Raw genomic sequence first — 22881 nt, 5'->3', positions numbered from 1 at the left:
TGCACATACACCTCTGTCTCGTTTGGACATGAAGTTACCTACTGGAGCAAGTGCATTTCACTCTGGCCGGATTAAAGTACATGTGGAAAGCACCTTGGATAACAACTTCTAACCAGGCAAGGGGGTTTCCTGTGAAGGATTAAGTCTTTGCAGCCAATCAAGGAAAATACCTGCCCTTTGTGGAAGAAAAGCTTAATCTGCAAAACTGAGCTTTGGACATTAAGAGAGAAGTGTACTCTATAAAGAAAGGAGGCAATCTCATAAATTTCTTCTCAGTTTAGAGCACATATCTAGCAGAAAAACAACTGACTTTTACTGTTAGCTTTGACTCCTGTCACCTTCAGTAAACCACACCATGTATGAGGTATGAAAAATAATTTAGGCTTTGGAAAGATTAGGAAGGAAACATAACTTATGAGGTGTTTTAATAATCATAGCTATAAGACTACATAAAGGCAAAACACTGGTAGGTGATACAGAAAAGAGATTAAGCTTATCATGTGAGTTTTCTTTTAATACTTAAATAATTTTTTTAAAACAAAAGCACCCAAAATGACAGTATGTGCATCTTAGCACTGTCTCCCAGTAAATGCTCAGTGACTCCAAATGATTCAGAGTGTAAGCGGTGCAATATCAAACTAAAAATGAACTAACGTAATTACATTTTTAAAGGCTAACCCTGTGGCTTGCGAAAGTACTGCTAAACAGGACACTCAGATATGCTTCCTGGCAGCCTTGCTTTTCTGTGGCCTCACACTGCAGGGGAGTGCTGGGGAGATAGCCTGCCTATCTCAACGGGCAGGGAAGGCTGGCTGCATCTCCTGGGGAGCAAGCCTTCCTCACGGAGCAATGTTAACAGGCTCTGGTGAAACCTGCTTTTGACAAAAGAAATGGTCATACTGCGGTCTTGGGACCACGTATTACCTCCCCTCATATGCAAGATAAAAAGAGTGAAGAGGGAGAACGAAAGAAGGGAATACCTCAGTTCTCTCATTTGGAATCTACTCTCTTTTTAAGCTTCCAAAAATCAAAATAAAACATCCAAAATTAATGCTCTCGACATTAAAAGCTAACAAAGGGTATTCAACTTCAGTTTCATTATTTTTGGAAAAAGCTATTAATCTACAATACATTAAAATGTGTTTAAACTCCACAAATCATGCATTAAATACATAAACAGACCAGTGCCGATGTACTTCAGGTACTGCTTTTACATATTCGCCTCCCACGTATTATTTCAGTAAAGCAATTGCTTCCCACATGATGGAAGCAGGTATCAAGGCTATCTGTATCTGTACAGCTGTTATTTTACTTTATGGGAAAAAATCCAGCAGTAATATCCTTATTTCTCACTGTATGTTCTTCTGCACTTTCAGTTACTGTATGCTGTGCTAAGGAGTCCCATGTAAAGGCAGCTTTAAAATACAATTGTGTATAGTAAATACCTCCAAAACAAATCAAGACAGTCACATCAGTGTAACAGCTAAATACACAGACTTACTTTCTTGCAGTCTTGTTAAATCTATTTAACAAGCAACTGGAGATGCAGGGATGTCAGAACATTTTGAAAATAGGTAAGTACGTCTAAATATCCACACAAATATCCAGGTTACCCAGGTTTACCAAGAATTTGATACTAAGTGGCTAAGATTAATATTCCATAACAAACATGTCTTTGCTTTTGTTGCCACAAGTATTTCCCTTCCAAATACTGATTGTTTAGCAAACAGAAATGACTTTGTCCAACTTGAGCTGTCACTCTACTCACAAGCCCTAAAAAGTGTGTCATGAACTTGAGTCATCCTGCACATCTCTGGAACTGAAGCTCCAAAAAAAAAAAAAACAGTGCTTTATCTAAGGCTTCAGGCCACTTTCTTAGCTGTATTGCAAAACCGTGCAACTGCAGACAAATACAGTGATACAAAGTACAGCATAAGAAAGTTTTAGTGTGAACATTTGAGTATTGTTCACACAAAGGGTTCAGAGTGCTGTACGTATATTTTTTTAATTACAGGGACACTACTAACCTATAGCACAGGTGTGGTGTAAAGACGTTTCCAAGGGCAAGGGTCAGTTTTCCTGTTTTTCTAAAGCCTTCCTCAAAAATGTATCAGAAAACAGTGCATTTCAGTCTTAAATGTAAGCTAAGACCCAGATTGCTTAAAATATGTCCAAGCTTATAATTTTCTCAGTAGTTTTGCCTACTCATTTGGGCTTTCATCCAAACGGTATCTTAAGGCAATATTAAGCTTTTGACATTAAATGGTGGAAAGCACTGAATAATCTTTCATTAGCAGGACTTCAGAAGAAAGCAATTTGTACCTGACTGGTTCATTTTACAGATGATTGTAGCTGCAGGGTGCCTACAGGTGAACAGCTTCTAACAGACTTACCAGTTTAATTAGAAACCTCAGCAAATGTTCTTAATATTCAGGGTCGAGACCCCGAATATGAAGCATATTAGCAGGGGAAGTGCACAAGACTGATTAACAGCTTGCTGCAAAAAGGTCAAACTCGCAGCAGTGCTTGGCAGAAGCCTCTGCCTGAGAAAGCACAAACCGAGGGAGTGGAAACATACTGCCTTGCCCCAAAACGCTCCCTGTTTCTGAAGCTACATGCTACTGCCTCGCCCAGGTCAGCCCAGGTGGAAGGGAATAGCTCCCGTTTGGCCTGTGAGGCATCACCGTAAAAAATGCACCCATGTGTCTGGGGGGGAGCCGAGCACACTACCTGCACTCCCAGCTCCTGCTGGTTCACGTGAGCCAGCGCGACCCAACACGAAGCCTAGCCCGGGCGGACTGGCTCCTCATCCAGTCTTCCCAGCTATGGCCCCGTTACACTAGCTCCAAGCCTGGACCAGATGGCTGTCAAAGTACTACTGTACCCACACTGCACAAAAAAGCAATCTGGGGACAAAATATGACCCCCCAGAAATGGGTCCAAGGAAGTCAGGGTGCTAAGTGTAATGCAGGAAGAGGAGCAAACAACCTGCACCGCAGAGTTGCAGGACAGGAGATGAAGCCTGGGCAGGCTGCACAAGAGCTTTCCCACCCGGCCCTGCAGCCTTCGCCATCACTATTGCTGCAAAGTACCAGCAGCAGATAAGCAACTCCTTTGTTGGATTTTCAAAGCAGCATTTAAAAGCCAGAAGAGAGGCTATTCGTAACAGTTTCCCAAGCAGTTTCACACTGTTCAAGATGTTAGGCTGGTGCTTTGTGCCTGATATCATCAAAATCAACTGGGTCAGTGCAGACTGCATTTTTCTTCTTCTTCTTCTTCTTCTTTTTTTTTTTTTTTTTCCCTGTACAAGGACACATTTGCATGCTGCCACTTAAATTCTATCTGGACTCTAGTTCTAAATGAATCCTTTTATAGCAACCCCTCATAACAGCCCAGTTAGTTCCCACAGGCAAATTGTTATAAACTCCTTCTGGGCAGCCCTAAGAGGAAGGAAAGAAGGGGATGCTGCAGCGCGAAACAGAAAATAACAAAGGCACGTTTCCACCCCTTTCGCTGCCAGAATGTACAAGTGAAAGCAAGCAGCTTTGCAATTCAAATCCACTCACTGTGCAAAGATATCTGTATTTTATTGAAAGTCACTTTCTAAAGCAAACATCTAAACTAATCTGGGCTAAACTCTGATCCAATTTAACCCTGTTACAAACTAACTCTGGCTATACTTAACTTGCAACCCATGGAATTTTTCCTGAATTGCAACAGTAACCGACCATAAGCAGGCCAATCATGTTCAGCTTTAAACTATTTTTTCCACTGCCAACGTCTCCCTCCTTCATGAATTTTGAATACTGCTGAAAGTATTTTGCTATGGTTACCAAAGCTGAGGTACAGACGGGACTGAAGTTTACTTCAGGGTTTGAGAGATAGGCAGAGGCTATTTCTTTTCGCTTCCTGATTAAATTTATAAAACACAGTTTGTTATTTTTTTCCCTAAAAGGACACATATATTATTTTCCTTGCTGGAATGCAAGCTGTTGTTTCATTGCATTTCTACTAGCTGAGGTCTATTTTATAAGTGCCATTAAAGCAGTGCTCGTGTTGCTGTCAAAACAGCAGACATGCTTATGACTCCGCAAAGCAACTGTCTTCTCATCTCACTGCCCTTTTCACACCCATTAGACCTGGATGTGTCAAGAGGGCAGCAGGGAAAACATGGGAGTAAGGTGGAGCAGGGCAGCTTGCAAAGAATCAAGACTGCTCTGAACTGGCCACAGCAAGCGGAGGTTCAGTTAAAACCTGGCTGGGGTTGCAGCTAAGTTGTGTGTACTGAAAGCTTATGGAAAAATGTAGTTTCTTGCTTGTTAAGCAAGATACTTTCAACATCACACTTACTACAGTGCCAGGTTCCCTTCCAGCTGCAGCTTTTGGGTGAAAAGATTACTCACCACCACTTGCTCCTGCGTGCTCATCACCTCCCCGCTGGAGGTTAGCCCCTGGATCTGCTGGTGTAACTGTTAAACTAATTTCTTTCAACCAGAGCAGCCAAAAGGAGGAGGGGGGGGAAAAAAGCAGCTAGAAGAGGTTCATCTCATTTTCTCTAAAGTGGATTATAGCTCTAAAGCTCAGCTGCATCCTGAAAGGACATGCAACCTCAACTTTCTTTTTACCTCCAACTAAGGTAGTGAAGCTACCTGCAGATATAACTCAGGAGTGTCCCATATAACACCCTCGTGAAAGACTCAACATCCCAACACGACCAGTCAGCAGTAAAGAAGCCTGTATCACCATGTGCAATCCTAAATTATTACCATTTATGCCAATTATTCCATTTTGGATTGATATCATTTTAGTCAGATGAACACGCATTTTACATCAAGACAAGAGTAGGACTTTGAAGTTTCTGTACATTAGTGTAAGAAATTGAAATGTCACCGCTGGTTTTTAGGAGACCAAGATGGATGGCCAACCTTGAGCTGCACAGAGAACGTTATCAGCAAGTGCTCTTTATAGAGAGGCTCTTTGTTGCACTCGAGATGACTCACTTTATTATGTACTCTTGCTTACTAGATAGCTATACAAGAAATGAAGTCTGATCATTTGCTGCCCTGACCATTACTTTAATTTGTATCATTTTCCTCATGCTTTGTTTTGGGAAACTGTCCAGAAAGGTCCTACTAAAGCTTTTATAATAAATTACATGTTAATACGAATAGAAGATTCCTTCTGCCCTTGTTCCCTTTCTAAGCCAGAAGGGATCTGTCTCAGTTCTCCCTTAACACCAGCACCAAACAGGGAAATTTTATTTCTAAGTGAATATGCACATACGTTTCATAGGAGAGATGACCTGTGATGCTACGGTCTATGAACTCTTTTATTTTCTTGTTCCTTTACAAATACATTTAGATAAGATAGAGATTAAATTTCTTCCAAAACCATGCTATTAATTAATACAGTTGTAGTACATACATTTCATTTAGTTTCAAGAACTACAAAGGTGGTAGCCCAGCCAAAGGACTACCGAAGGAGGCACAGCTATCTGTCAGTTACACACTTCTCTGAATATGGTGTCTCCCCCCATTTTTCAGAACAATGACAGCTTAGTTATAGGATATGTAAATGTTGTAATTTCTCAGTTGCAATTTTGACTTTTTAAACCACTCAAACACTGAGATTACAATGTCTGAAAACATATGTGCTTGATTAATAATTTTATATTTACCTAATCCGCAACAGAAAGACTACAGAAATTGCATACAAACTTATAGTTAACACCAGAACATAAGATACCAACATCCTCCATTACTATGAACTACAGAATGTCATGTAAAAGCTACATTTCACTTAAGAAATACTTTTTATTCTCCTTAAAGACTGTCTCAGATCAGAGGAAATCAGGAGCTGAATTGAGCAAATTTTAAGTTGATCTGTTCTCATGACCTTCAAGCATTTTGTACATTGTCAGTTTAACTTCTTGCTTTAGTGGTAGCAGTAATTTCTAAGGATTGTGAATTATTAGAAAGGGTTTATGAAGTAACACTCAACCTGCATGTGGACCAAACTTTCAAAATACTGACAGAAAACATGCCCAGGTTCAGGGAATGCCACATACATAGCATGCCCTTAAGAAAGTGATGGGCACTACTGGTACTCAGAACTTCTAAGAACCCAGTCAATACTGAACAGAATAAGTAATTCTGTTTTTAAAATAAATTTCCCCCCTACCTTCTTTGCCCATTCCTGCCACATGGCACAACTTGGGAAAGTTACATGGCATTGCATGTCAGGTTCTGAACCCAAAACAGGAGTATGACATTGATTTCTCAGATCAAGAGAACTGTATTAAAAATTCCATCACATCAGGTTGGCAGTGATACAAACTGAGGTGGCCAAATGCAAGGCAGTAACAGTGCACAAACTGTATTCAGTTGGAAAGAGCTGAAAAAAGTTGAAGGCTGAAATCTTGACTAAGATTTTATGCCTAAACATAAGTTCTTATATTACTTTTAACGCTGAGGGACTTGAATTTTCATAAATTTTGATAACACTTCAACAAAATGGTAAGTATTATTCTAATTTTTAGAGATAAAATCATGCACGTGAATGTTACAGACAATTCTTGTTTACATATAGATCCACAGATTCCTTTCAATTGTAGTAGCTGCTCGAGTAAATGAAAACATCACAATTATTTTCCTTCCAGTTGTAATAAGCCTCAAACTTGCTGTCTTCATTTTCAAAGACAATATGAAGATGGAATAATTTTCAGGTTCTCCTAAAACAAGTTTAGTCTAATCCAATTTTGTCAGAATGGGAGAAAACCCTTATGTAAAATATCCACTTAGACTTTCATTATGAAATTCTCCTAGAAAATAAATTGAATGGGCTTGTCCTTACCTGGGTAGAAAAACACTTTCCACTACATAGAAGTCTTGCATAAGGACATCTCTGTCTGGTTTTGATGTAAGGTTTCCTACAGTGTATCCTATTCCCAGCTGGATAGCACCTTTAATAGCTGAGGATGCAGTCTGCATAAAAAATAAGAATTCAAGCATCAGTTTGCTACAAACAGATTTCTGTTGTTTATCAGTAACATTTCATACTAAATTCTTAATTACTTTCCTAAGAACAATTCCTAGTTATCTTTTCTCTCCTAGACTTGGAGAGCTGAAGAGAACTTCTAAACAAAGATGACTGCTTTTCAGCGGAATGATTTGAAGAATTACTATGATGGAACAAAAGCTACAAAAATCAACTTTCTGATTGTACAGACTGAGACTTTTCAAATTGCCCACAGAATTTAGACATAAGATTCTAACTTAGACATTTCCAGTTTAACTAGGCATTCAAACCCCTTGAGTAGTTTTGAAACAGCATGCACTATCTTATGGAAAAAGCACTGAAATTCTAGAGGATTCTAGAGGATATATGCATGCAGAGGTATAATTGATCACAATCTTTTGAATACATATCTAAAAGATATTTGGATACAAATATACTTGTTAAGTTCTGCTTTCAAACAAGAGGTGCATTGACTGGGAAGAGTCCAGAAAGAAACAAAAGTGATAAGAGAAGAAAAAAGACCTGTGTAGACAGAGCAAAGAACTTAAGCCAGTTCAATGTAAAGAACAGGGCTTGGAGGGTGAAAAAGGGTTGTGACTCGTGCTGTAAGTACATAAATTGAGCTCATCTCTGAAACTCTCAGGCTGAATAGACAATCTTGCTTGTTGGATAAAAATGGTAGCACTAGGTCAAAGAAAGAAATTAGTCAGGAAAGGAATTCTTAAGAAAAGATGGAACTGGTGAATAAAACAGACCCTTGGGAAGGAGAAAGGAGACTAACAGTAAAGGAACATATTGCCTTAGTAAAGCATATTTTCACTACTTTGAAGATACAATTTTGGTGTCTATTTTCAGATTTTACTTCTCACCTACCAAACAAACAAGAGATTACCTCCATGAAGTGAAGGCCATCAAAAGCTCCATAGTCAGAGCTACTGGTGCACTTGAAAAAAAAATATTTCAGAAGCAGTGACTGGGAATTATATAAGGAAGGGTTCAAGTATACAAAATTACTCCTATTTTAGTTCTCAGAACAGCATATGCTATAGTGACTGCTTATTTTTAGAAGAGTAAAGAGATGTGTGACTCTTAATTATTTAAGACTGCACAACCGGCAGCACTTGCATAACAGTTCAGAAGAGGTGATTTGGTGGGAACAAACAACACAGTCATTCTTAGAGTGCTACTTTGATTATTAAAAAGATTTGGCTTGTGTGGTAAGAAGATTCACATTTTTCTTTCCTTGAAAGGCCTCTATTCATGAATGATTAATACCCAACAAAAGCAGTAATTATGCAACTTTGATCAAACCAATACACATACAAATAGAGCTTCTGGTTCATAGCTGGACATCCATTTTGTTCACTGCTAGGGAGAGGGATAAGGGCTGAAAAAGCAGCAGATAACACAGTATTTGCCTTTTATTAATGACAGGGGACAAGCCATGCAAGAAAGTGGCAGGTAAACTGATAATGTGATTCCAAGAGAACAACTCTGGATCACTTTTTAGGCACATAATTTCTGTAGGACTTCTGCAAATTCAGAAGAATACATACAGCCTTGGGAAGGCAGAAGGTAAGGCTTTCTCTGGTACAGATTTTACCTACAAGATTTTGTTAATTTCCACTCTCATTCAGGAGTGCAAAAGCAAATCACCACTAGTAATCACTCACCATTTTTTGTAGCAATTACAGCAATGGATTTAACAGAAAAGCAATGTTATGAAACCATTCAGGACACTGTACATCTTTTCAAAACAAACTCCTAGCAGATACAGCATGCTGCAGGCAATTGCTGACCCAAAATCCACTGTTTGTGAATCACTGTTCTGAGTTAACATCCCCCCACAAAGGGTAGTTACCCAATATTCCTTTAATGGCAAGTTTTTATTTTTACAAGCCTTAAAATGAAAACAAAACAAACCATGAAATCTCTCAGTGCAAACACTTGTTTTGTTTTATTTTTGTTTTATTATTTTGTGATTGGGAACAAAATCCAAGAAGATGATAAAACAGCTGCCCCTCAAGCCTTACGGGAAATGGTGCTCTCGATTCATTCATTTTATTACTATGAAAATATATTTCTTGGGAGTCAGCATCTCCATATGTTAGTGGAAAAATTCCACTCCCCCCATGCATTTTTCCTTGTTCAGGCACCTCTTCTACTGCGTGCACAGGCAGCAAAGTCTAGTTTCAAACCTAAGCCCATTTTATCTTTCAATTCCACTTCAATACTCTACTGCTGTAGAGCAAGCAATAAAGTTGAGCAACCTTCTGTGCCAAGATTTCTCCCTTTTAGAGACAGAAATCAATTTTTCTTCACATTAGTCTCATGCAGAGGTTCAGAAAAGGGCTTTGGGCCCATCTATCAGCCACAACTGCAAAGTGACTCCAGGATTATTTAACCTAGTATCAACACCTTCTGAAGCTCTCAGAAATGAAAGGGTAAGAATAAGCAGCAGGATTAACAACTTCAGTTCATGTATTTTACACTACAGACGTAACTGGATTTTTAATACACGGTGTACATTGTGACAACAGCTGTGTTTGCTCCTGAGAATGGCACAATAGAAAAAAAGCTCTATCCTCCTTCTGCCGATTAGGGAATTACTATTTACTGCACAGATGCATTGGTGGGTTTTGTACAGCTAATGAAGACAGACACCCATAAAACTGTTGCCAGCCTGCTTTCACACTAGTCTTCATCTTTCAGTGGCTCTAATACAGTGGATCCAAGTGGATCAGCCCAGGATCAGCCGTGCACCAGCACTCTTCCCACTGTCCCAGCAATAGCACACACACGGCCTGCCAGACCCATCACAGAGCTGATACAGCTGAGAGCGTTCAGCTGGGCTGATTCCCTAATCCACAAGAGCAGCAATACCTGCACACCAACCGACTGCAAAAACTGCAGCCTCACAACATAAAACAAATTTTGTTGGGTTTATGGTTGTCCTTTTACTGGCTGCAGGAAGACAAGAGAAATCCGAACTGGTGAAAAGCCTACTTGTTCTAACCTCATGTATAGTCGTTTTCTGAATATAGCTCAAAGGACAATGAATTTATGCCAGATCAGTGCTGTGTCATGTGGCCACATACATTCTTGATTTGACAGAGGGACTCCTGGATTTACCCTCCAAGCCACAACCACAATCAGGTATATTTTCTCCCCACTCTGGGTTTTCAACAGAAGTTACTTCAGAAGAGGAAAGTAAGACTTCCACCTATCCCTCAAACCAGGTTAAACTTGTACCTTACGTAGCTACTGAGAAGAAAAGCACGAATCTGTAACTATAATGTAAATTACAGTTTCTGCAGCTACAAGCACCAAGGCACTGCCCATTTCCACAATTCTGCCCTAACCTCCTCCATTTATTTTCCTTAGGTGCTAATATTTCAAAGCCAGTAGGGACTTCCACCTACAAGTAGCGGCCCATTTAATCAGCATAGGCACAAGAGCTGCATTTCACGAAGATGTGTGCTGGGAATAAAGTGTTCCAGCAAACAGATTAGCAAATTGTAAAAACAGTGATAACAGTAGGATATACTGTGATCCCTTTGTTATTTTCCCCTCAAACTATAAAATTCCTTCATTGTAATCCATTACTTTTAAGTTACTATACTTCTATCATGCCCAAATTTTTGATTCTAGTCAGATATCTGTCTTGCTGTCCTGCTCTCTGCAGATGATTTTTCTGTTTTCTCTATCTCACTCCAAGCTGAAATCCTGTAACTAGCTGACTTGCAACCTATGTCACAGTAACAAAATAACTGAGAACTTAATACATGATTTGAAAGGATTTAAGTTTGCACATGATCCCATGAATGTAATAAGTAAGACTTTAACACTATGTTGCCTTCAGACATTCTATTTCAGGCTAGTTCTGTAAAACTCAATTTTTTTTATTTTCACATATTTATATGACAAAGGTGTTTAGCAGACTCATAATACATGTTAAGGCAGTTCGCATCGAGCTAACAAATCCAATTGAGATGAGGCTATTTAACAACTGTGCAAGTTAGCAACAGGGTTATAGAAAGGATTGGAACTTAGCAAAAGGGTTGTCAAAAGCACTGTCCTTAACAAAAGTGGAAAAAAACAGGGATGACAAAAGGTAGTTACTATAGTTACCAGAAAGTACATTACGTTGCCAAATAATTATTTCCATTACAGTGTGAAGGCCATGACTGCTCTCATCTAAATGGCTGGCAAACCTAACTAAGCATTGATTTGACGGTAAGAGATTGGTTCTGGGCACATAGTACACAAATACTTGAGATATGGCAAATAGGTTTATTGTTTCAATAAGTTTTCTTGCATGTTTCCCATATTTTTATGAGACTGATAGAAAACAATTCCTTTAGAACAAAGAAGCAAACCATAAACTAAGAGAAACAGTGTTGGACATAGGCTTCATTTAGTTCTATTTATACACTCTATAGAAGCTCCCTCTACTATCATTCACAAAGTTATTTTCCTACTCTTTTTTTTCTCTCAACTATTCTTTGCTAAGGCTTTATGTACTGCCCACAAGCACCTCCTGGAAAATCCAGCTCTACCTTCTCGCCTTCCTTAAAGGCGGCCACCCTACAGAACACACGGCTGAAACTAGGTACCTGACTGCATGGGTGTAAACTTTGCCCTTGTTTATCTGTCCTCCCTGTTTATCACTCATTTTACTGTAAGTGAAACTTAGCTTATAAACTTGCTGGGGCAAAGATAGTAACTCTTCCAGTAGACACCTGGCTTATAGTGTGTGCTATAAAGCAATGAAGGTTAAAAAAAAGCCTCTTTGCCTCAGAAACTCCACTTCATTATCAGTCTGTGAAGTCTAGATAATATTTGCTTTCTTCCACCCTCTGAACTACTGTCATACAAACAAACATCAGTAAAACAGTCCGGGTCGGAAATCAGCCTAACGAAATGGTAGGGACTGCTTATTATCATAGCCCTCTGTAAGAGACGGGGAGCAGACGGCATCTGAGGAGAAACTGCCCCTGATGTACGCTGTACGGCAGCCGCGCTTACTGCCAAGTAGCTGCAGTTAGTTCACTTGTCTCTACCGCGGTCTGTGGGGAGGACTGCTCTCACCTCACGCACCAGCCCGTGCTGCTGCTTGGTCTCGCTTGATCAGTGACCTGGTTATCTGCTTCACAGCACCCTTACCTGACAAAATACCAGGTAATACTCATCTTCCTCAGTCAGTGGAAAAGTCTGGCTGATAGAAGTGATCGCTCCTCCCTTCAGTGTTCAGAGCCCAGAGCTTGAACAAACTATGACTCTTTAACATTAACTATATAAATGCATTTGTACAAAGATGACTGTAAATCTGTTCGGATAACCTGAAACCACAGTGAGCAGTGTGAAGAGCTTCTGCTAAATTGTATTACCCCAACCTGAGGTTGGCGGTATGGGAAGAATGCCTGCAGAAAGACTTTTCGTGACTCATGATTTAAGTTAAGACACATGGTACAGACTTTAAAAATTTCATGCACGTGCTTTTTGAGATCATCAGCATAACCATAACACAATGACACTTGAGAAAGGGACCAGTGTAAATATCTTGTATACAGCATCCTTCCTACAGGCAGTGAATTTAAAAAAGTGAAATCCACAGGGGTTCATTTAATCAAAAATGATTCAAGTCACATGGATTAGAATTGATTTGAGTCACATTCCTGTCCTAGGAATTTTCTACTACAAGCAAGCATTTGTTCTTCAGTTATACCGGTTATCGTAAGTACCAGGAATCCACACACACTACCACTCCTATGCAAACACAGTTTATCTTTTCCAGACTCCTGAAAAGAAACTAAGCCTCTATAAGTTTTGTAAACCCTTAAGCCAAACCGCCTGAGGAGAGTGCCTGCTCAAAAGCAGTATTTCCTCTTCAAGCTATACTTAAAGGGAGCTCTCTTTGAGCAGTAAGCAGTTAGTTATATGCATGATGTATGTGCAGTTATTCCTAGTTCTTTTTTTTGCTCTAGAGCTCTGAGTGGTGCTAACAGGCACAGACAGAGCAGACAGCAACACCTGCAATTCCTTTAACTGAAGTTTCTGGAGGTGGCTTCCCCACCTCAGCATGCTCTCGGCCGCTGACATGTTTGAGCAAGTAGTTTCCTTTTATAGCAAGTAATATGGACAGGGAGATAAAAACAGAGCTACTAGAAAACCCCAGCAGCTGAACCAGTCCTACTGTTCCTCCACGACTGGTATCTGTGGGTCACTCCAGCTGCAGTACTCCTGCACTTCACAGTGCCTCTCCCCACCAGTCACTCGCCCGCTGCTGCAGGCCAGGCTCTGTGGGGCTCGACTTCGGCCCGCCACTCTCGCCTCTAGATCTGGACGCGGAGGGATGAATGTCTATTTCTAAGTTGCTCCTTCTTCCCACAGAACAAGTCCCTCAGTGCTGCTAGTCTGCTTCACAAGTAGCAGCTGTGACCTCCAGACGAAAAGGCTATCCCAACATTTTTGATATAATAAGGCAAGCTGTTACTCAGAAACAGCAGATAGACAAGTACCTATTCCCACAGGGTATTATAATTAGGGGAAGTGCCACAGATTGAGAAAAGTAAGGGTGAGCAGCAGAGGTGGAGAGTCAGCAGAGGTTAAAGGTCAGCAGAAACATCCAGGGTATGTCTCCTCTTGCAGAAAGCTATGCGTTATACAGGCCTACACCATGTTCTTGGCCTACTCCTTTTCACTGCATCCTGGAGTCATCCTTGAACACAAGCTAATGCAGCATTACATGCTGCTCTACAGTGTTGGCTGTGCTATTACACATATCAACAGCACTTCTATTAGAACATAAATAGTAGATTGTATGCTTTTCTGGCTTTGGTTTGTTTTGATATGCTTTGGTTTTTGGCGCTCTCTGAAAAATAATTTGATTCCTGTATGTTTGGCAGTATCCGTTGCTCCAAGCAAAGCCATAACAACCACTCATTTCAGTGTCTTTGCAGAAGTACAAAGCACTCAAAGTCTGCCACCGAAAGCAGGTCCCAGTGGAGCACAAACTCCTACAGGGAAATTTCAACGTCTGTGAGAGTAAGTACCCTACCTGCAGACATCAGACATAGGGCATAAGCTAGTGCAAACAGTGACATAGCAGTACTACTCATAAGTTTAACAGCAGGTAGCTGATTTCCCTTATTCAGGTAAATTCCATTTGCTCCTGGGCAAAGCGATGCACACTTATGATATGCAATTTTGAGTAGGTTATGTAATGCACCTGTAGTATGCTAAGCAGAAGAACCGCAGGCTACGCAACAAAGAGACACAGTCTAGTTGTATATGTACGTGGCAGCCTTTAACCTACCAGCAAAGATTCTGATAATCTAGCAGCAGATTTCCACAACACAACCACTATGTATACCTGCTTTGTTTTCTGGTGTGATTTTCTTCTACACACTTAATGTGGTCCAACAGGCCTATCTGGGCCACAGTCTTGCCACCATCCCAGTATTAATTGCCAGGATCCTCCTGAAATCTGGTTTACCAGGAAGCAGAATTAGGGGTTACCATGTGGTCTGGGGACATCACAATGCAAAAGCCACATGTGCTAATCAGAGTCAGGTGCAACTATTATGATTTTCACAAACAAAGGTTGCAAAAATATTAGGAGGAAATTAAAAGAAGTGGCTATTGTATCCTCCAGATTTGAGTGACAAGATTGTGATAGATATTCAAGAGGAGTTATAGTCTGGTGACTGCATTGTGTTGCCGAGGTCCTTTGCTTAGAATTTCAAGCATCAAATGGAGGAAGTATCCAGAGCTTCTCTTTGTCCCCTCAATTTCTCTCTCGGGGGGGGGGGGGGGGGGGGGGACACCACAAAACTCAAAGAGCTGGCCACAGTTTGCAAAATTTCAGATCTCTGACCTCAAAGTTATTTGAGTCCTGTACCTTAAAAGCTGCATTGCACAAATATCTATGAAGTTCTTGTTCCATTAGCCAAATTCTTTGAGTAGAGTGATTCAAATTTTTCAGATGGTATCTACACTCTTTGGAAGCTCAGAAACTTCATGAAATTTACAGGTGCTGACAAAAACCAGCAGGGGTCTTAGAGACTAAAATGCTTGTAGTGAAGGACCACACTGAAGAGCGCTATAGACCCACTTTAAATAAGACCATTTTAGAGTGAAGATGTTCAAGGAAAAGCTGTGGTTTTCTAAAGCAAAAAGTGTCACAGAAAGTTGTGTCCCATCATCTCTCATGGACATCTTGACTAAGTAATATCATACAATTAAAAGCTAGCAGAACATTTGTGTCAGATTGCAGTGGCAGGAAAAAAAAATCAAAAATATTACAGCTCAAATTGATAAAAATGATTCAATACAGAAACTGTGCCACTGCCTTGGTTTAGTTACGCATTTTAGAAAGTGTACAGTATCTGAGGATGTTCTAGTAAAGCTTGCATAAGGCCTCTCACAAGCTTCTGGCGATCCAAGACATACTCTTGGAGCTCCCAAGTGTTCACATCCATGCAACTGGCAAGTCTGATTTTCCTCTGCCATGAAAGTGGACCAAAACATGAATGTTGTAAAAAATTGAAGAAAAACTGATTCAATGAATTAAGATGTTACCTACCTTTGTTTTAGCAGAGCTAAACAAAACCATAAAGAAAATATTTGAAGAATTTAAGAGTCCCAGGAACATAACTGATAGGCCTACAGAATACTTATTATTCCAGGAAGTCTTAGCCTGGATGAAGTCTGAGATAATCTCATGGAGAAAAGCTCTTTTCTAACTACTTATCTACATAAATTCAGTGCTTGTCTGGAACATACTGGTAATGCACAGCAAAGATACCATGGGTCCAAAATGAAACTTTTCCATTATAAACAAAATTCCTTTTCCTGCAGGATGCATGGACAAGTGATCCCTCTGCAAGCTCTGTCAAGGCCAAGCTATGCCATAAAGAATTACAGCAGGCCAAAGTACATCGATGCATACACACAGAAAGGACATTTCAAAGGAAACCACATTTTGAGGAGCACCCATTTTCGGCAGTGAAGGATTCAAGTGCCTTCTCTTGACACTGAGCTACAAACTAATTTATCCCCGCTAACCAGTCTTCAGAGATGAGGTGCACTATGTGAGAATATCACCCTCAGTGGTGCACACCCTGGCAGTGCAAACAGAATGCAAAGTGCAGAATTACAAATTGAGGAGGAAACAACAGAAAAGGGAGCGGATTAAGGGGTCTTTGTCTCCCCCTCATCCCCCAGCTGCTGCATCTAGCAACATGGCACTCAACTGCTGCAACTGCAGCTGCATAGCCTACTCCCTTCCACCTCAACCGTGTCAGCTCAGCTGCTGCTCAAAACTATACCTACAGCATCTGCTTCACAGTCTTTAGAAATGAGAAAGGCAAGTGATCCAAGAGAAAAAGAATGTGAAGTTTTTCTGCATACCCCAGCAGAAGAATGTTTTTCCTCAATGAGCCATTAGAAATCATTTGTTCTCTGATGAAAATGGGTTTTAGTAAGCCATTATTCATCTCTGTATCAATGGGACAGATTGTATTGCACTAAGGTAAGCAGTTTCATTTACACTGCATAAAACCACCTTTATCTCCAGGATAAAATACCTATTTTTCATGCTTACGTAAAATAGATCTAAACAAAAGTATCAATTATTTGCAGTTATCTTCTCTAATTTTCCTCCAGGTTTCCTTACTGTTCACAGTTCTTATTAAGGGATATTTACATTTTCAGATCAAGCAACTACAGCATATTGTTTAACATATACTGATTAGTAGGCTTATTTCTCACCAGATCTGGCAAATAGAAAATGCTTTGGAAGCCAAGACATTTATACCTCTTCATTTTGTCTTATGGGTCGTTGGATTTTACATCACAAACAGATGTATTTTCCATGCATCACTTTGCCCTTTTGTATGTACTAATGCTGCACAAACACAACCTCTGCATGTCACTATGGGAGATGACTGGACACAACATATAAGCAAGCAAAATGCAAAATTATTTGAGACACAAGCTATTATTTTGTTTTTTAAATCAGAGTTTGAGGAATGCCTTGGTATTTTTTCCTCAGGCATGAGGAAAACGTAACCCTTCAGCAAGGCAGTACCAGTGCATTACTTACCCTAAAAATTTAATTTTAGCTTTGGCATTATAGACATTCCAGCATGCATCTGAATATCGGGTAACTTTTGTCACAAAGTCACTTCAGATTTGTAATCGGCAAGCCCCTTTGCAGTTGCTGAGACAAAGAGGCTAAAGAGGCACTTTGGGGCATCTGCTCTGCGAGACGAGAAAGAGCCCCAAAAAAGGATTTTAAAGTTAAGACCAAACCACGCAGCCTAGGGGTGCCACTCTTAACACGGAGTTACAGCCTTGCTCGTGACAGGGTCACTGTTACCGAGTCCCACCACGTGGCCAGCAGATCCCACAAGGGGAGAGGGGAGGATGGCATACACTCTGCCTTTGCTAAGCTCTCTGCTCTAGAAGAGAGACTGAAACTGTCAGGATATTTCAGGAAGATTATCTCCTCGTATTAACACGAGACATCCCTTGCATCATCCACATAAAATATGAAGTTACAAAAGATTTCCAGTGTGTGTGTTTCTGAAGAACGCGCTAATGACTCACTCTGCCTCCGGGTACAGTATTGCCCTGTTGAACCCACGCCTCGTGACGCAATTTCTTTGGCTACCAGACCAGCCAGCGCACCTCTTCAGAGCAACACAGGACTGGCAGAAATATTGCAGGTCCCCAAGATATATATACCGCTGTCACAGGTGCCATGTCACACACTCCTTCATGAGCTCACTCCGTCCCATCTTGACAGCAAACGGTATGTCACTGCCCTTGGGCTGCACATCAGGGGTCAAAGCAGAGCAGAGACAAAGCCAGAACTGGTACAAGTCAAGCTAAGATACTGCCCTTTGCATGTTTTAAGATGAACAGCACAAGTGTCCTCATCTTTATTACGCATAAATAAAAACAAAGAAGGGGAAGTGAGCCCTCTGAGCAATGAGGGTGGGTTAGCAAGTACAGATCGGCTCCTGAACTACCGAGTACCTTGCCTAAGCGTTTCCACTGGCATCAAGGGCATGGTGGGATGGGAACAGTAACTGTCCCAGGAGCTGAACAAGCATCAGCTGAGGAAGCAAGCTCTTCCGCACGCCGGGCTTCTCAAGGAAGTGACACAGGAAGTCACGGGACAGAGCTGCAAGTATTTCCCAGCCAAAACACCGAAGTACAATAACACAGGACTGGAGAAATGTAAATGCAATACCTGTGTCAAACAGGGAAGAAAAGTGATTGTGAGCAGCAAGAGACAGACAGATGGGTCTGATCTTAAGTACGAACAAGACTTTAAGTAAGCAACATCTTGTAGGGAAAGTTGCCAAAACCTAGAATTAAATGGAAATGGTACAAAATGCCTCTGTTAAACACAGATCATGAAAGGTTAGCCTCATGACCAGCTTTCTGGACAAATACAGCTAGCTTGTCTGGACTTCAGTAAAAAATGTGAAACAATGTGGCCTGGGAAATCTAGAGAGGGCCTGGAAGAACAAAAACCGCAAGGTATGTAAGGTGCTTGGCTTCAAAGGAGATACCTTGTTAAAATGGAAAGCATCAGGCAAAGGCATGCTGCCAGTAAAGTTCTTCATGGATATATCACGGGGCTAAACTTGATGAATTTTTTTTTTTTTTTTTAATTAACAACATTGGCAGAAAAAGCAGGAGCTTAATGACAAAATTTGCTGGTAACACTGCGCTGTGGGGCTTCTCCTACACAGGATCTCAGAGAACACTTGAGGATATGAAAAGGAATTAAATTCATTAACATAAGATGCAAGTACGGAAAATTGGAAGCTCAGGGGAAAGCACAGAATTTGGAGGTCATCATAAGCTGACTGACCTCCCAGTGTGATGTGGCTGGGATTGCTAGGCTTGGTCAGAGACATATTTCCAGTAACGATACAGGAGAATCGCTGCCACAGTAAGACGTCTTTACAAGGCTTCCTCTGGAATATTGTGAATTTAAGAGTAGCACAGGAACAGAGAAGGGCACATAGGGTGACCAGAGGAATGGAAGCTCATCTGGGGAGGGTCTACCTGGATTTGTCTTTCTGGTTTAGCAATATAAAACTGTATGCCTGTCTACCCCAGACACTGAGCTTCGTTCCTTTCTAGTACCATATTTCAAGAACAATTTTGACTTCAGTATTTTAAAGTCACTTCTGAGAAAAGCAGCTGTAGCTTTAAAGCAACCCAGAAGCTGACAACATGGCTCTCAACAAAAGGGGTGGAAAAAGTTATAGTTTATTATTCTCCTTGACTTCGCTAGCAGTGCTGTAGACAACACTCAGAAATGAAAAACCTTAACCTATTATATACCACAGGAGCATGTGGATCTCTCTGCTGCATCTTGTATTATTACAAAAAAAACCCCCACCTCTTCTGTGAGATGGTGTGTGTGTGTGTGTGTGTATGTATGTGTGTGCATGTACGTGCATGCATGTATATCCCTGGTGGCATCTCCACTGCTAGGTGAACCTAAATAATGCTGCTCCTGGAAAATCTGCTACTACATTAAATGTTACCTATTAAACATTTCTTAAAGAAAAAAAAACTAAAAAAAGCACACACACGCGCACACACACACACACACACACACACACACAGAGTGCACCTTTGACAAAGTATGGAGGAGGGTATAGGGTAAGTTTGTAGTTCAGAAACATGATATAAACATGCAAAGCATCTGAGAACTTACTGTGCTAGATTTCTGACAACTGTGTCAGAATGACACTGATGAGTTTATGCCCAGAGATATCTCTGTTGCTAGGAGCAAAGCATTTCCCACAATGTAGCAAGGGTGCATATTTTAAAGAGGTTGTATTGAACTAGCTTTCAACTAGTCAGCCCTGCAGAAATGTCTTATGATTTCACAGTAGGAATAAAATACTTTTGACTGAATCATGGCATATCTTTTGTTCATTTCAGTATTTAGTCAGTTCTGAAGTACATTTCACTTACAGTACCTTTCAATTATGCAATGTGAAGGGAAAAAGAGGCAGAGAAAAGTTTACAGCTCTTACTTACCTTTTTATATGTTTTCTCTTCATTTGGCTTTCTGGCAGAAGCATTTCCATTTTCAGTAACAGACGACATCTAACAACACAAGCTTAGGTTACAAACAAATTTACTTTAGAAAAACAAGTGTTCAGAATATACAATTTATTAGCCATTTTTTTGCTAAATTCATACAGTTCAGAGGACAGCAAGTCGCCAAGATCAGTCACACTTCATGGTGATGCTTTTCCAATGAAGTTATCCTTAGTTTTCTTGTTTTAATTGAGTGACCTAAAAAAGAATGTCCAGAGGAGCTGAAGATGTTCTTTTTTTTTTTTTTTTTTTTTTTTTTTTTTTTTTTTTAATTAAAGTAACCTATTTCCTTCTTTGTAGGGGCTACTTGCAGCTGCACTGACATGTCCTATTCTCCTACTGTATCCAAAGTTCACTTATCTGACACACTGAATTCATTGCTAATTAAGCCATTATATATTTTAGAATATTTTACGCATTTGTTTCTTTGAGCAAGAAACACACTTTCAAGCATATACACATGCTTTGCTCCTGGTAATTCCTGCTCTACTACCTTTAACCACTTCCATATAACACCTCAACTCTAGTTTTGGGGCCCAGACTTACTCTGTTGGCTGATGCCATCAGCATCAATCAATATCCCAGCCCTGTGCAGGCCACCAACAGATTCAGAAGGAACCACACCTCCAGCTTCACCTTTTCTTTACCAAAAAGGTAGAGACTTTCGCTATGAGCACTGATCCTGCATCTGACATCTACTGTTTGGCCCTCCCCCATCGTAAAGCCTCCCTTCCCCAGGAGCTGATGCTCCAAGGTACCTCCTCGCCATCCAGCTGTGCACACTGCTGGATCATCTGATCTCTCCCAGCCCTGCTGCCATCACCACCTAAACCTCCTAGACCCACCCTGAGACGCAGCAAACACTGCCTCCCCCATCAGCGGGTTATCAGCTGCCAGGAGCAGCAGCCCAAGTGCTAGGTCTGCCTCTGTCTCCCCAACTCCTTCACGGAGGCAGGGTCAGGGGTGGCCACTGTTGCTGCCATCAGCACATTCCTCTGCCACCAACTAGCAGTCACTGCGCTGGGCCATTCGCAGCGCATGCAACATCTGCCCTGCTAGCTCCATTAGTGAATTTGATTACTATTCTGCCAACACACTTTTGGATTATTAAAGGAAAACTTTATGCAAAGACCCGCAGTAACAAGTTAAAGGTCAAGTTGTCATTTCTCACACCTTTTCTTTATGGGTACTTCATTGACTTTCAAACCACCCTCTGCCACTGTTCATATTTAAACCATGTTTTAAAGAACTTTTCTTAGCTTCTAAATTACTTGACCTGCGAACTCTTTAGGGAAGTGCAATGTCTTTTTATTAGATGGTGTAAAGTGGCAAGCAAAAACAGGAGCTCCTAGACAAACTGCTATACAAGAAAGATAAAGTTTGGTAAACCGACTAGATGCAATATTTACTGGAACTCAGTGAAATTTTGTTTTCTATGTCCTTTTTTTCTTTTAAGTTATGTCAACGATGCAGTCCTTCTCCAAAAAAATATGTTTTCCTTTATTGTTCATATAGTATGGTCACTTTACAGTTTCCATGAAAACATTAAGTTGACCACAGTCATGCAGTCTCTGAAATTCTGCTTTTCCAAGGCAGCATTTCTTCAAACACCTTTTTTAAAAAAAATCAAATACATGAGATGCAAGTTACCCTCTATCCTCTTCTCCTGAACCACTGTGTCAGCACCTCACATGTATGCAGTGCAGCACCAGCACTCATGAGGATGAGTTTGGGAGGGACTTTTCCAAGCAGACTAAAAGGACAGTACCTCCTCAACATGACCCTCTGCTGCTGCTTCCTGTGCTAGTATGCAGACAGACCTACACATGGCAGTGGAAAACCTGCTCCCCCACAGATCCTGTGAGATGAGATTTAAGGTGCAGTGATGGGCAAAAGCATAAGACTTGTGCTTATGAGCCAGATTTTCAGCAGCACAAAGCCTTTTGCTTCCTTAATGCACTGTGCAAAAGCATAAGACTTGTGCTTATGAGCCAGATTTTCAGCAGCACAAAGCCTTTTGCTTCCTTAATGCACTGTATCCTCAAAGCTGCAAGAAGATATTTGACATTACATCTTATCATTGCTGTGAAGCAACAATAGATCAAGAAAAGATCACTAAATTAGAGATCACTTGGGTCAGACACTCTTGAGAGTGGCTGTCAAGGTTAAAAATACCCACAAGGATGTGTTCTAAAAATCACACTAGATTTTGCCAACAGTTTCACAATGGAAGTATACGTACCCTTCTGAACTACAGGGCAAGTCATCTGGAGCCGAGAGCTATGGTCAGCCCATTCATTGATGCTGTTAATATTTTCCAGGACCTATTTAAAAAAAAAGCCTGTTATCATTATACCATCATAGATTTATATCTCACAGAATAGCTTTAGAATTCCTTTTAATAATATTTCTTGGCCCAAGGAGGCAACAATCCAGGTAGAAGCAATGCTGTTCAAGAGCCTTCTCAAATATCTTGGTTACTAGCAGGTCTTTTAACATACTTAGAAATGAGCAGTGTTATACAGGATAAAATCAGCACAATCTAATTTGCCTTTGCCCTGGATATTTCACTACTGTGGCACTAACCACCCTACCATACAATATTTATACAGAGCAATAGACATACATGCCCTGCAGTATCATGCGATTACATGTGCTCTTCTACGGAGAGTTAAAAAATACTAAAACTTATTATAATCCCCACTCACTTGGAACAGCCCA

At 40.6% G+C, this 22881-nt stretch overlaps 1 protein-coding gene across 3 annotated transcripts in view; it reads right to left on the bottom strand.

Moving 5' to 3' along the window:
* Window positions 1-22881, bottom strand: part of PIP5K1B (phosphatidylinositol-4-phosphate 5-kinase type 1 beta) — a 113002-nt gene that overhangs the window by 53541 nt on the left and 36580 nt on the right. For 2 of the 3 annotated variants that reach the window (XM_064502798.1, XM_064502799.1), the window contains 3 exons: window positions 22403-22484; window positions 20098-20166; window positions 6853-6983 (listed from right to left, as the gene is read on the bottom strand). In XM_064502798.1, coding sequence (XP_064358868.1) covers window positions 6853-6983; window positions 20098-20166 — 200 coding nt within the window. In that variant the 5' untranslated portion in view covers window positions 22403-22484. Of the gene's footprint in view, window positions 1-6852; window positions 6984-20097; window positions 20167-20262; window positions 20359-22402; window positions 22485-22881 lie in introns of all 3 variants that reach the window. The other variant, XM_064502800.1, reaches the window with a different exon arrangement.

The sequence above is a fragment of the Dromaius novaehollandiae genome, chromosome Z (genome assembly GCF_036370855.1).
Source record: "Dromaius novaehollandiae isolate bDroNov1 chromosome Z, bDroNov1.hap1, whole genome shotgun sequence".
NCBI classification, from domain to species: domain Eukaryota; kingdom Metazoa; phylum Chordata; class Aves; order Casuariiformes; family Dromaiidae; genus Dromaius; species Dromaius novaehollandiae.
The sequence above is the reverse complement of the archived record's forward strand: the minus strand, read 5'-3'. Positions and strand labels throughout refer to the sequence as shown.